At 46.2% G+C, this 14,449-nt stretch overlaps 1 protein-coding gene across 1 annotated transcript; it reads right to left on the bottom strand.

Moving 5' to 3' along the window:
* Positions 1-3,318: 3,318 nt before the first annotated feature.
* Positions 3,319-4,248, bottom strand: LOC122930757 (odorant receptor 131-2-like). The gene has a single exon (XM_044284328.1). It carries the CDS (start codon positions 4,246-4,248, stop codon positions 3,319-3,321), a length of 930 nt encoding a protein of 309 aa, XP_044140263.1.
* Positions 4,249-14,449: the final 10,201 nt, after the last annotated feature.

Raw genomic sequence — 14,449 nt, 5'->3', positions numbered from 1 at the left:
ATTGAGCTCTTCAGTATGACCACTTCTCCTATCTTCATCGATGAAAATTTCTTGTTGTTTTGACCCTGCTGTCCAGTGGCGTAGGGATCGCCATAGCAACCATAGCAGTGGCTATGGGGCCCTACGCCACTGGGGGCCCGTCCGGACCGCATTCATTTTTAAAATATTTATTTTTTATTAAGTCACAGTGCACAGTAAAAACACACAGGCAGCCAGGCCCGACCGCCCGCCCAGTGTAGTGGGCGGGGCGTGGGCGGTCCGCGGCTTGGGCCTGGCTGGGGGGAAGGCAAGGAGGAGTAGTCAGGTCAGGACTGGAGGCTGAAGCAGGCGGGCCTGGGGCTCACTGCCGCACGAGCAGAAGAGGTAGGTAACTAGAGGGAGGAGGAGGCGGACTCAGGCGGTGAAGGGGGCGGGGGCCGAGTCGTGGAGGGGGCGAGGCCGGACCGTGGAGGGGGCGGGGCCGAGCCAGGCCGTGGAGGGGGGGTTACCTGTTGTGGGGGGACTAGGGAGAGAGAGGGAGTGCTGCTGCACTGGCGCCAGTCAGATTAGCGCTATCTCTATCTGAGTCGCTCTGTCACTGACCTGACATCAGTGACATTGCTCCGCCTCTCCCCTCCTTTCTTATGATGGACAGTGACCAGCAACAGGACGACCCGATGTGGGCGGAGCTGTAATAGCCCCGCCCCCTTTTCTGCCCGCGATTCCTGCTGCCTGAAGTTGAACCTTCCCTGCCCAGCATGCTGAACACCAGTTGGATTGCCACAACTGCACCAGTGATGTGAGTGGCAGGTGAACTGGGGTTATATTCAGCTTTCCCAGACTGTGCACATGTGACCTGCAGTACAGTAGGAAAGCTGGGTGAATTATATCATGAGATGTCATCCAGCTTCCCTGCTATCCTGCATGGCACAAGTGCAGAGGCATTAGAGTATGGGGGAGAGGCACAGCAGGAAAGCTGGGTGTCTATATATGTGTACTGTATATGTGTGCGTCCATGTATGTGGTGACTGTGTATAAGTGCACCCCTGTATGTGGAGACTGCGTCCATGTATGTGGAGAGTGTGTGTATGACTGCGTCCATGTATGTGGAGAGTGTGTGTATGACTGCATCCATGTATGTGGAGAGTGTGTGTATGACTGCGTCCATGTATGTGGAGAGTGCGTGTATGACTGCGTCGATGTATGTGGAGAGTGCGTGTATGACTGCGTCCATGTATGTGGCGAGTGCGTGTATGACTGCGTCCATGTATGTGGAGAGTGCGTGTATGACTGCGTCCATGTATGTGGAAAGTGCGTGTATGAGCGCGTCCATGTATGTGGAGAGTGCGTGTATGACTGCGTCCATGTATGTGGAGAGTGCGTGTATGACTGCGTCCATGTATGTGGAGAGTGCGTGTATGACTGCGTCCATGTATGTGGAGAGTGCGTGTATGACTGCGTCCATGTTCGTGGAGAGTGCGTGTATGACTGCGTCCATGTTCGTGGAGAGTGCGTGTATGACTGCGTCCATGTATGTGGAGAGTGAGTGTATGACTGCGTCCATGTATGTGGAGAGTGCGTGTATGACTGCGTCCATGTATGTGGAGAGTGCGTGTATGACTGCGTCCATGTATGTGGAGAGTGCGTGTATGACTGCGTCCATGTATGTGGAGAGTGCGTGTATGAGTGCGTCCATGTATGTGGAGAGTGCGTGTATGACTGCGTCCATGTATGTGGAGAGTGCGTCCATGTATGTGGAGAGTGCGTGTATGACTGCGTCCATGTATGTGGAGAGTGCGTGTATGACTGCGTCCATGTATGTGGAGAGTGCGTGTATGACTGCGTCCATGTATGTGGAGAGTGCGTCCATGGCTGCGTCCATGTATGTGGAGAGTGCGTGTATGACTGCGTCCATGTATGTGGAGAGTGCGTGTATGACTGCGTCCATGTATGTGGACAGTGCGTGTATGACTGCGTCCATGTATGTGGAGAGTGCGTGTATGACTGCGTCCATGTATGTGGAGAGTGCGTGTATGACTGCGTCCATGTTCGTGGAGAGTGCGTGTATGACTGCGTCCATTTTCGTGGAGAGTGCGTGTATGACTGCGTCCATGTATGTGGAGAGTGCGTGTATGACTGCGTCCTTGTATGTGGAGACTGCGTCTATGTATGTGGAGAGTGCGTGTATGACTGCGTCCATGTTCGTGGAGAGTGCGTGTATGACTGCGTCCATGTTCGTGGAGAGTGCGTGTATGACTGCGTCCATGTATGTGGAGAGTGCGTGTATGACTGCGTCCTTGTATGTGGAGACTGCGTCTATGTATGTGGAGAGTGCGTGTATGACTGCGTCCATGTATGTGGAGAGTGTGTGTATGACTGCGTCCGTGTATGTGGAGAGTGCGTGTATGACTGCGTCCGTGTATGTGGAGAGTGTGTGTATGACTGCGTCCATGTGTGTGGAGAGTGTGTGTATGACTGCGTCCGTGTATGTGGAGAGTGCGTGTATGACTGCGTCCATGTATGTGGAGAGTGCGTGTATGACTGCGTCCATGTATGTGGAGAGTGCGTGTATGACTGCGTCCATGTATGTGGAGAGTGCGTCCATGTATGTGGAGAGTGCGTGTATGACTGCGTCCATGTATGTGGAGACTGCGTGTATGACTGCGTCCATGTATGTGGAGAGTGCGTGTATGACTGCGTCCATGTATGTGGAGAGTGTGTGTATGACTGCGTCCGTGTATGTGGAGAGTGCGTGTATGACTGCGTCCATGTATGTGGAGAGTGCGTGTATGACTGCGTCCGTGTATGTGGAGAGTGCGTGTATGACTGCGTCCGTGTATGTGGAGAGTGCGTGTATGAGTGCGTCCGTGTATGTGGAGAGTGCGTGTATGAGTGCGTCCGTGTATGTGGAGAGTGCGTGTATGACTGCGTCCGTGTATGTGGAGAGTGCGTGTATGACTGCGTCCATGGCTGCAGTATGAAAGGTACAGAGGCTAAAATACTTGTGGATATGTAAAGGTAAATCAGACACGTCTATTACAATTGCAGCGCAGGTTTTTAAAGGGGTTGAGTTGAATATAAACCCCGTCAGCAACTGGAAATGTCAAAAAACAAAGTCGTGCTAAAAATGACAGTAAATACAGTAAATAAAAAGTCTTTGTGAAGAAGTGTGTGGGGGGGGCCCAGTCAGTTCTAGGTGCGCCTCTGCTGCTGTCAATTGGAATGACTCCTAGTGATCTCTCTGCCAAAAACAACACCCATTTATATAAGAAGTGGAGAAGCTGAGAAGCGTATTCATTTATGCAGTTCTTTATTGTAATAATGATCATTTTCTAAACCTCATTGTGGACGACAGACACACATTATGGTGCAAGCTTTTCTTATATGTTTTTGAAAAGCTTCATCTCTTATCCCATAGATCAGTGGACTGAGTAATCTGGGCACACACGTGAACAAAACATAGTTTGAAAAGATTAAAAAATACATGTAATTTACATAGGTCTCTATTGTGGTGGAGATGTAGGAGGTCATACATAACAGTAGCTGGATGGCATGGAACAGCACAGTTTTCTTAGCTTTAAGGGCTGAAGAACCTCCAGAACCGATTTTTCTGGCAACCAGCATGACATTAATGTAGGTATATAGAATAATCAAGGCCACCACGGTGAAGCTGAGGATATTGATGACGGTCCTGATCACGTTTTGTATGGGACTTACCACCTTTATCGCACCACACAACTCATAAAGGGAGTATGAGGTTCTTTCTGTGAAGTAGCTCACGGTAATGAAGTTTACAGTACTTAGAGACAATCCAAACACCCAGACCACAGCAATTGCATATTTTGCTGTCTTTGGTGTACACAACTGTAAGTGTCTCAGTGGGAAACATATGGCTATGTAACGTTCTAGAGACATGAGGGCCAGGTTGTATGGGGTCATTAGGAAAAAACCACCAAAGTAGCTTTGAATGATGAAACAGACTATTACAGGGAAATAAATAGAATGCATGTAAGACAATACCATGAAATGTGTCGAGATGATAAACAACATGTCATTGATGAGCATGTGGACAAAGAGGATGTATCGAGGGTTCTCCTGCATGTGAGGAGTAATGAAGAAGACCTTCAGCATAACGGCGATTAAGTAGAAGAAGGAGGAGAAACACAAAAGGGACGTAATCAAAAAAACTGTTCTGGTGACATCGTCAACCTCTTTAGTATAAGAGAACATCAGGGTAACATTTTCAGGAGCAGAACTGGAATTCAACATTGGAAACTGGATGGTAGCAATTCTTCTAGGAGATCTCACACAAGAACGTGACTGTGTTCAGCCCGTCAGATGTCTAGAATACATAGATATCTGCATTATAACTCACATAGACTTCTCTAGTGCTGCACCTACCTATTGAGTACTTACCAATCAGACTAAGGTATAATCGTAAAATTGTAGAGTGCCCATCCTTATTTTTGTTATAATCGTAAAATGTCCATGTTCCTGGCGGTGTATCACAGGTCCTGTATACAGATGGAGATTTTAATGTCAGTAAGAATTTATTTACTTCTGTGAATCATCTTAAGAAGGTGTACATTATATCTTCGACATCACTGTCTGTTGGTACAACTAAGTACTATATTTCAGTATAGTCCTCCATAAGTTGCCCTATTACGGATGGAGAATGTTCTGGTTTATCTTTTTTTCTTCAGATTCACATGGAATCCAATACAAACAAACCCTCCATATGCTTTGGTGGGAAATCATAGGTAGCAAATAACAGTTACAAACAGAAGAACCTAAAGAGGATGCTGATTGTTAGGAGTCTCCTGCACCCCTAAGAAACACCCAGTGGCCAGAAATAGGTGAATAACTCAAGTCCACCAGAATGGACTGTTACAGAACAGCTTATAGAGGGATTCCTGAGAAACGGACCCCTCCTTAGACACCCATATGACCTAATATAAAACCTAGATAGGAACCAAATTCAACAGCTCACGATCTCCTTGCCGCTGCACAGGAAAGGGGCAATCCCCACAGCAAAATTCAATAAATTATTCCCAGCAGACGTACTTGCTTCAACCTTGTATTTTTATTCCAGAAAAAATGTCCATCAACAGGACGCGTTTCGGCTCATGTAGCCTTTCTCAACCGTCTATAAAACTTAGCAGATAACCAGACATACTGTGTCTTTTTAACATGTCCCTATAGTGGTGGAGTCCATGATCTGTATCCCTCCTTTATGCTATAACCATAGGGAACTTGGAGCTATACTGTCTGGCTTTAAGCTTGTAGATGGCCATAGATTTTAAGGAGACTGTAATATTGCTAACTCTGCCCATCCCTCTAAAACAATGGTCTCCAACTTATGATTCTCCAGTCCAGTGCTACAGGCTGAAGAACATTTATCTTGGATATGGGAGAAGAGACACAAACCTAGAAGGGATAACTAACTTCTATCATCTATACATTCAGTTTCTACATGCAAGCTAATGGATACTCACAGCTCTATAGTCACAATTAGAGTGTAGACACATGAGGGCTTCAGCTTCAGCTGCTCATTTCTCAGATCTTTCCAGGCTGCACATATTTATAGTTGTAGGATGAAGCTCCCAGTAGAGCGAGAAATAGCAAGATCAATGTACAATTATAACACAAGAGACTTAGAAAGCTATTTTAGTTTCATAATTTTGAGGCAGTAAATGAGTCTCTGGAGAATCATCTCAAAGTTCCTTCACAACCTTGGTTCGGCTTAACTCAAAGGTGTATATTTTTTTTTCACGTGAACATTATACAGTAGTGGAGGCCTGATTATCCAGTGGCTGAGATAGCATAGCCTACGGTACAGCCTAGAGAGGAATGGATAGTGGGGCTTGGCTTGTGGCCTGATTGGAGTATTCCTAAAGGCAGTAGGGTGAACCATGCCAATGATGGGAAGGGTGGTGTAGTGGTTCCAGAGAATAGAGTCTATGGGGCACATTTCTTAAGCCCTAAGCTGGCGGATGATCCGCCAAAGTTATGAAGAGGCACCAGCCTCTCCCTAATTTCGGTGCATCCAGCGCCAGTTCTAAATGTAATGCTGCTGTCTTACATTTAGACCATTTTCTACTCCTAAAACAGGCTTGAGCGGTGCGAAGTCGCAGTTAGTGACGCAACTAACCATTGTGCCGCCATCTGCACCTGAAATATGCCTAATTTAGGCGTATTTTAGATTAGTAAATGACCCTCTATATATTTACCAACATTCAAGTTGCCAAATTTCAACCATTTATTTCCAACCAAGGAACTCCCAACCTGCCCACTTCGGGTGCGGTTGGTATACTGTATATCTAGCCCATTTTACTGTTTGGCTCATAGGATTGTTCTGACAAAACCAGGACCATTGGCAAGTGTGATCCTGGAGAATTGACACCATCTGCTACTAGAGGAAATACTGAGATAGGCTTTAGTGCAGTTTTTTTTTCCAGTAGTAGAAGGAAATCTACCAGGCTTTATCTTGGTAACATATGATTATAAATGACAGAGACCTTGTGAACTGTAACCACTAAGATTTTGTTCCTCCATGGGGTGTCTATACCATCAACCACTGTAAGCAAAGAAGTGCTAAGTAAAGCTAACTGAATAGAATTTGGGCTGTCATTGTTTTCTAAAGGAGAACCACCTAAGAAACCCCATATTACACCACATGATCAGGGCCGGTGCCACCCATAAGCAAAGTAGACAACCGCGTAGAGCACACTCTTGCTGGGGGCGCCTCTTGCTGGCGGCGGAAGAAAGGATGGACACTTTACAGAACCGCCGGAAGGAGAGGGAAGCAGAGCGTAGAAGGAGATCAGAAAGACCTGACGGAGAATGGCGTAATACGGACTCTCAAGATTCCAGTCAGGAACGTCGTAATAGAGAGCGACGAACCGTGGCAGTCAGTAAGCATACTTCCAGGAGGGATGAACATTCGTACCCAAGGAGGTGACTGTTTATCTTGTAGCATGTGCCATGTTGAGGCGCGTACTTCCTGTTAAAGTGGGAGCAACCCCAGTTAAAGTGAGGGGTCACCTTTCAGCACCAAAGATATGGAAGGAATGTTTTTGTTAAGTGTTAGTGGTGGGAGCTGTATGCCATGGGCGTTATTGGTTCATGAATATGTTTTATTGCCATTTTTTCACATTGCCCCTCGATATGGGAGGCTTTGGGTCAGCAGTTCTATGTGTTAGGAAAGAGGGCGGGTGCCGAAACCCAGAAAAAAGGAAGTCTTAATAGAATAATTTCAGTTGGCGGCTGCTCTAACTGCAGGAAAGGGGAATTAGGGAGGTAGGGAGGGAGTTCTTTAATTTACAAGTTCTGTCCTCTCTGAACGTTCATTTTTTATTTTTCGGCTACTAGGGAATAGCTCAGGCAAGGCTAAGGATGAAGATTATCTCTTGGAATGTAAAGGGACTGAGGTCTCCGCACAAAATGATGATTCTTAGACATTTAAGGAAACTCAAACCCGACATTGTTCTTCTCCAGGAAACCCACCTGGAGGAGAATGATTTTGACAGGATGAAAAGGTTATGGGTAGGGAACGTATTAGGCTATGCAGCATATAATAGGAAGGTGGGGGTTTTGACCCTGACTAATAGGCAGTTTAATTGTACCGTGATAGGACATAATGTTGATAATAGGGGCAGATGGGCGCAGGTGCTTATTCAGGTTCAAGACACGCAGTACAGTATTTACAATGTATATGGCCCAAACACAAATAATGGTCCATTCTTTAGAGATTTGGAATCCGTGGTGCTAAGTGACACATGTCAGCACAAGATCATAGGGGGGGTTTCAATTCAGTGATTCGGGGGGTGGAAGACAGAAGACGAGAAGGCGACAGGGTGGGAATTGATTGCCCGCAGGACGGTGTGCTTCAGCCTCTAATGGGGGGAGCTGGTCTGATAGACCCATGGCGCCAACTCCATCCAGATGACCGCAGCTATACTTTCTTCTCGAATCCACAATCTTCGTGGTCGAGGATTGACTACTTACTCCTATCTCACTCATTATCTCATAGGGTGGAGGAGGCTGAGATTGGCGATATTGTTTTATCAGACCACGCCCCGATATCGTTAGATTTGTCGGAGACTTTCCCTAGGGGGTTAGATTATATTTGGCGCTTTCCTTCTCATTTATGTGCAAGAGAGGAGTTCTAAAAACTAATTATATGGTGGGAGGAATTTAGGTCTGATAATGAAGCTCATTTAGAGGACCCAAAGTTATTTTGGAATGCTTCAAAAGCAGTGATGAGGGGAAGGATCATGGGGTACGTGAGTAATATCAAGAAAAACGCACAACAATCCTTTAACAAAGCGAGCCAGAAGGAACAGGAAGCTTACTCCATAATCCGTCTGAAAATAATAAACAGAAGTGGGTGGTTGAACGTCAGGCTTTTGAGAAGTGTGTGAGAGAAAAGGAATCTATAAAACAGTCAGAAATGGAAGCAAAACTGTACAAGTACGGTAACAAATCTGGGAGGTTATTGGCGAACCTGGCCAAAGGGATGAGAAACCCCCAAAATATTGCTTCTTTGAAATCCGGCGGTAATCAGTACTATAGTAGGATCCTATTATGAAGCCTTATATAAAGATGAGACACAACGCGACCTGACCGACACTATTTTAAATAGGGTCAAATTACCATGCTTAACTGAGGATCAGCCTCTTTATTTAAATGCGGACATTTCCTTACAGGAACTCCAGGAGGCCATTTAACACCTAGGTAGCTCCAAAGCCCCAAGTCCTGATGGATTCACAGGGGAATTCTTTAAGGCTCTCATAACCCAAGTATCCCCTGTTTTGATGGAATTGTTTAATGGGGTATTCCAGGGTCGAACGTCATTAGACAATGAGAACATGTCATATATCAAACTGTTGCCCAAGCCAGGGAAAGACCCCTTGACACCGGGTTCTTACAGGCCCATTTCCTTAATAAATGTTGATGAAAAATTGATGGCCAAGATTGTAGCGGATCTCTTGGCCACGTTTCTGCCCAAGTTAATAGGTCAAGAACAGGTAGGATTCGTTAAAGGCAGATCCGCAGTGACAAATATAAGGACTGTTCTGACGGTTCTGGACTGGGTACAGAACCTCCCAGTTAGAGGAGAGTTCCCAGCCATGCTCACCCTGGATGCGGAAAAAGCATTTGATAACGTACGGTGGGCATGGTTGGGAGCAGTATTGGATAAGATAGGCTTTGTGGGATCCTTTAGGACATATTTATCCCAGATGTATCATAACCCTAAGGCAAGGGTCTATACTTAAGGTTTCCTTTCTAAATCCTTCCATCTCCAGAAAGGCACCCGCCAAGGATGCCCCCTATCTCCCCTTTTATTTAATTTAGCCTTGGAACCACTGGCCAGGGAGTTATGTGAATCCAATGTCTTTGAGGGTATCAAGGTGGGGGGGTGTTAGGCAAAAGCAGCTTTGTTCGCAGATGATATAATTTTATTTATGGCCCGTCCGAAACAACACCTAAGGAGGGTGATGGAGATGTTGAGTGAATTTGGAAAATATTCCGGATACTCAGTAAACAGAACCAAGTGTGAATTGCTTCCTCTGGCGCAGGGTGATAATGGGATCAATATCAGGTCTATGAGATTTGGTATTGCTAAACCGTCGATGCAACTTACATACTTAGGGATCAGAATAGGGAAATCGCCACATTCCATATATAGGCTTAATTATCCACCGTTGTTTTCTAAAATTAAAAGAGACCTTGATAGATGGAAAGGCCTACCCCTCTCCCTGATGGGATGTTGTCAGCTGATCAAAATGATGGGGGCGGCAAAGTTGATGTACCCCCTCCAAACAATACCTGTGCTTCTACGACACGCTGATATTAGAGACCTTGAAAAAAAGTTTCTGTGGGGAGGGAAGAAGGCGAGAATTGCATTAAAAAAGTTGAAACTTAAGAAGGAACAGGGAGGACTTAATTTCCCAGATCTAAGGGGATACAATTTAGCGTGCCTTAGCAGACATATATTAGATTGGGCCAATAGAACGTCATTCTACTCTAACTTACGTGTCGAGAGCCAGCTGGCGTCACCGTGGAACATGATGGCCCTCCTGCACACTAAGGTTTCAAAACTCCCGCTTATAGCAAAAAGGTCCTTAATACTCAGAGACACAATCATTGCTTGGAAAAATGTTAGGAAACTTTTTGGCCTATCTTACCAGTTTTCTAAACATCTCCCATTACAGGGTAATCCCAATTTTCCTCCTGGATATAGTGACAAATCCTTTCAAGTCTGGTCGACCAGGGGGGTGTCTAAGATAGGAGATCTGATGCACGAGAGGGAGGCCAGATGGGCATCGCTAGGTGAATTAGAGGAAAATGGAACTTACAGAAACCAATTCAATTTCCCTACTTACAGGTTCAAAGCTATGTAAACAGCCTAGTGGGAGATATATCTAGTGAAGGGCAACGGAACAAGTTTGACTCATTCCTGGGGAATAAGAGTAAGATGTCTATCTCAGAGATCTATAACGCACTTAGAGTTACCTGGGAAGATTCTTTAGTGGGGAATTTATTCAAGAAATGGGAAAATCAATTGGGAGTGACGGAATTAGAGACAATTGCACGGTCAGGTATTCAGGCACTGTATAAAGCAGTTCCTAATGAGACGATGAGGGAAACCCAGTTCAAGATACTTCACTGGGCAATATATGGGTTTGACCTACCGCCTTCACAAGCTAGACCCGATAGAATTACCGCTTGTCCAAAATGTGATACTCCAGGGACAGATTTGTATCACGGTCTTTGGGCATGTTCCAGATTGGGTGGATTTTGGTCACAGGTGCTCTCAATAATGAAACGGCTCGTTAATAGCCGGCCTGAATTATCGCCATTGTTAGTCATATTTCAGGCAGAAGAAAAAGAGCCAACGGAATTCGAGGGGGGCAGAGAGAAGAAGGGTTTGTCTGTGCTTGATCATAAGATATTGCTGGAAGCAAAAAGATGCATATTGTCACTGTGGTTGTCAGCAGACATTCCCAGTGCTGATATGTTGCTGAGTTGCTGGACCAGGGGGAGGATGGTGGCTTTGATTTATTTCATTTAGAATGGCGTGATGCTATCACCAGGAAAGAAGTATTGGGGAAAAAACTGTATGAAACATGGAAGATATTTATGTTACATTATGTTCCCAAATCAGAATACTCCACACTGATGGATCCCTTTAAGCTCACTGCATGGTACCTAGAAGAAGATCTGAAGGACCAGTTGGGGGACCTGAAAGTTTGACCAAAGGGTATTACAAGGGAAATGGATTAGACTGTGTTATTTCCAGAGGTAGGGTTAGTACTGATATTTTAGTGGCCGAGACGTTCAGGGAGGACAAAAGGGGGGAGGGAGTGGGGGGGTAATCGCGGGAGGGGGGACTGGGTAGGATGAGGAATAAAATGATAAAATGAAAAACTGTTTGTTTGGTTTTGACTGGAAAGAATCCCTTGCAAAATGTGAATGTAACAGATTTTTGCCATGTTGAGGTCACGGCCTCTATTATGGATGTGTTATGATTCTGTCTTTTGTCATGCCAATAACTAATTTTGGGAGAAAAAAAAAATTCTGTTCGCGAATTTCCACAAATGTTCGCGAACGGGCGAACCGGGGGCGAACCGCCATAGACTTCAATAGGCAGGCGAATTTTAAAACCCACAGGGACTCTTTCTGGCCACAATAGTGACGGAAAAGTGGTTTCAAGGGGACTAACACCTGGACTGTGGCATGCCGGAGGGGGATCCATGGCAAAACTCCCATGGAAAATTACGTAGTTGACGCAGAGTCAGGTTTTAATCCATAAAGGGTATAAATCACCTAACATTCCTAAATTGTTTGGAATAACGTGCTTTAAAAAATCAGGTATGATGTTGTATCGATCAGGTAGTGTAAGGGTTACGCCCGCTTCACAGTGACAGACCAAACTCTGACAGACCAAACTCCCCGTTTAACGCACCACAAACAACCGCAAACAGTCCATTTGCACAACCGCAAACTCCCCATTGTCACAAGGTTGGATACCAAGCTAGCCATGTCCCGTTCCTTGTCCTCACTGACGTCGTTGAAGGTCTCTTCCTCCACCCAGCCACATACAACACCAAGGGTCCCCGAAAGGTGACAACAAGCCCCCTGGGACGCCTGCTTTGGTTGGTCTTCCACCTCCTCAAATCCACCTTCCTCCACTGACTCCTCTTCTTCAGACCCCTCTCTCTGCGTTGCCGCAGGTTCAGCAATCGACGACGACAAGGCTGCTTCTGGTGGTGATCACAACTCTTCCTCTTCATGCTCATCTACGGCCTGATCCAGCACTCTTCGCAGGGCACGCTCCAGAAAAAACGCATATGGGATGAGGTCGATGATGTTGCCTTGGGTTTGACTGACCAGGTTTGTCACCTCCGCAAAAGGATGCATGAGCCTACAGCCATTGTGCATGAGCGTTCAGTAACACGGCCAAAAAATACCCAGTTCCGCAGAGGCTGTCCTCTTATTTTTTAAATTAAAAAAATCTGTTCTTACCAGTTTAATCTCTGTTTTGTCCACTATCAGGGGCCGGTGTATGGAATAGATTTTAGGAACCGGGAGATGGAAAAAGATGCTTGGTAGGTCCTCCTACTTCCAATTTGGGGCACTGCATGTGCGCCATGCAATGTACTGTGCCACCAGATATGAGTGGTGTGTTAAGTAGTACTATTCCTATCAGTTTAATCCCTGTTACGCCCCCTATCAGGGGCCGGTCTATGGAATAGATTTTATGAACCGGAAGATGGAAAAAGATGCTTGGTTGGTCCTCCTACTTCCAATTTGGGGCACTGCGCATGCAATGTACTGTGCCACCAGATATGAGTGGTGTGCTAAGTAGTACTATTCCTATCAGTTTAATCCCTGTTACGTCCCCTATCAGGGGACGTGTATGGAATAGATTTTAGACAACCACGAAGAGTTGTCAATAGTTGACACACTCATGACATAAATGTTATTCCTCTATGCGTCAATCTTGGTGTAGTGATGACTGTGCTCATGCGCACGTTTGGGAGATTGCAGGCGATGGGGTTTTTTCAAAGCCTATGGTCGTGCTGAGGTAGTTCAGTGACAGTTAAGTGACCCAGAAAACAATGATTCTGCATTGTGGGCCCATTGTTAGCCTGTAGGCTTTAATGATCACCTTAGATGATCACAAAGAAAATTTATGTTTTTTCTATGCAAAATTATCCAGCCGATTGCTTTTGGTCTGTTCACAATGAAGCAACGACCTTATCATCTAGGGTGTGCCAACATTGCCATTGCCAACACACTCATAGAGGTGGTCGCTTCATTGTGATACGCAAGCCCCTTCACCACAACAAGGTAACGATCACGAAGGGGAATTGACACATGTATGTGCCTTTTTTTTTGTCCTCTGACTCCTCTTCCTCAGACTCCTCTTCCAGCGTTGCCGCAGGTCCAGCAAGCGATGCTGATAAGGCTGTTTCTGGTTGTGATGATGGTGACCACAACTCTTCCTCTTCATGCTCATCTATGGCCTGATCCAGCACTCTTCGCAGGGCACGCTCCAGGAAGAAAACAAATGGGATGATGTCGCTGAAGGTGCCTTCAGTGTGACTGACTACAGGCATCGCGCATGAGCGTCCAGTAACGTGGCAAAAAAATTCCCAGCTCCACAAAGGCTGTCCTAGCACCCCAGTCATACAAATACTCGTTGATGGCTTTTTCTTGTTGGAGTAGGCGGTCGAACATTAGGAGTGTTGAATTCCAATGTGTCGGGCTGTCGCAAATCAAGCGCCTCACTGGCATGTTGTTTCGCCGCTGAATGTCTGAAAAGTGCGCCATAGCCGTGTAGGAACTCCTGAAATGGCCACACACTTTCCTGGCCTGCTTGAGGACGTCCTGTAAGCCTGGGTACTTATGCACAAAGCGTTGTACGATCATATTACACACATGTGCCATGTGTAAACTTGCCCAAATTCAATGCCGCCAACAAATTGCTTCCGTTGTCACACACCACTTTGCCGATCTCCAGTTAGTGCGGAGTCAGCCACTGATCCACCTGTGCATTCAGGGCGGACAGGAGTGCTGGTCCGGTGTGACTCTCTGCTTTCAGGCAAGTCAACCCCAAGACGGTGTGACACTGTCGTATCCGGGATGTGGAATAGCCCCTGGGGAGCTGGGGGTGTGCAGTTGATGTGGAGCAAGACGCAGCAGCAGAAGAGGACTCAGCCGAGGAGGTTAGCAAAGAGGATGGAGTAGGAGGAGTAGAGGAGGTGGCAGCAGGCCTGCCTGCAAGTCATGGCGGTGTCACCAACTTCTCTGCAAAGACACGCATTCCATGCTTGGCAGCCGTCAGCAGGTTTACCCAATGCGCAGTGTAGGTGATATACCTGCCCTGACTGTGCTTTGCAGACCAGGTATCAGTGGTCAGATGGACCCTTGCCCCAACACTGTGTGCCAGACATGCCAT

The sequence above is a fragment of the Bufo gargarizans genome, chromosome 3 (genome assembly GCF_014858855.1).
Source record: "Bufo gargarizans isolate SCDJY-AF-19 chromosome 3, ASM1485885v1, whole genome shotgun sequence".
Taxonomy (NCBI): Eukaryota; Metazoa; Chordata; class Amphibia; order Anura; family Bufonidae; genus Bufo; species Bufo gargarizans.
This window is presented reverse-complemented; position numbering and strand designations above follow the sequence as displayed.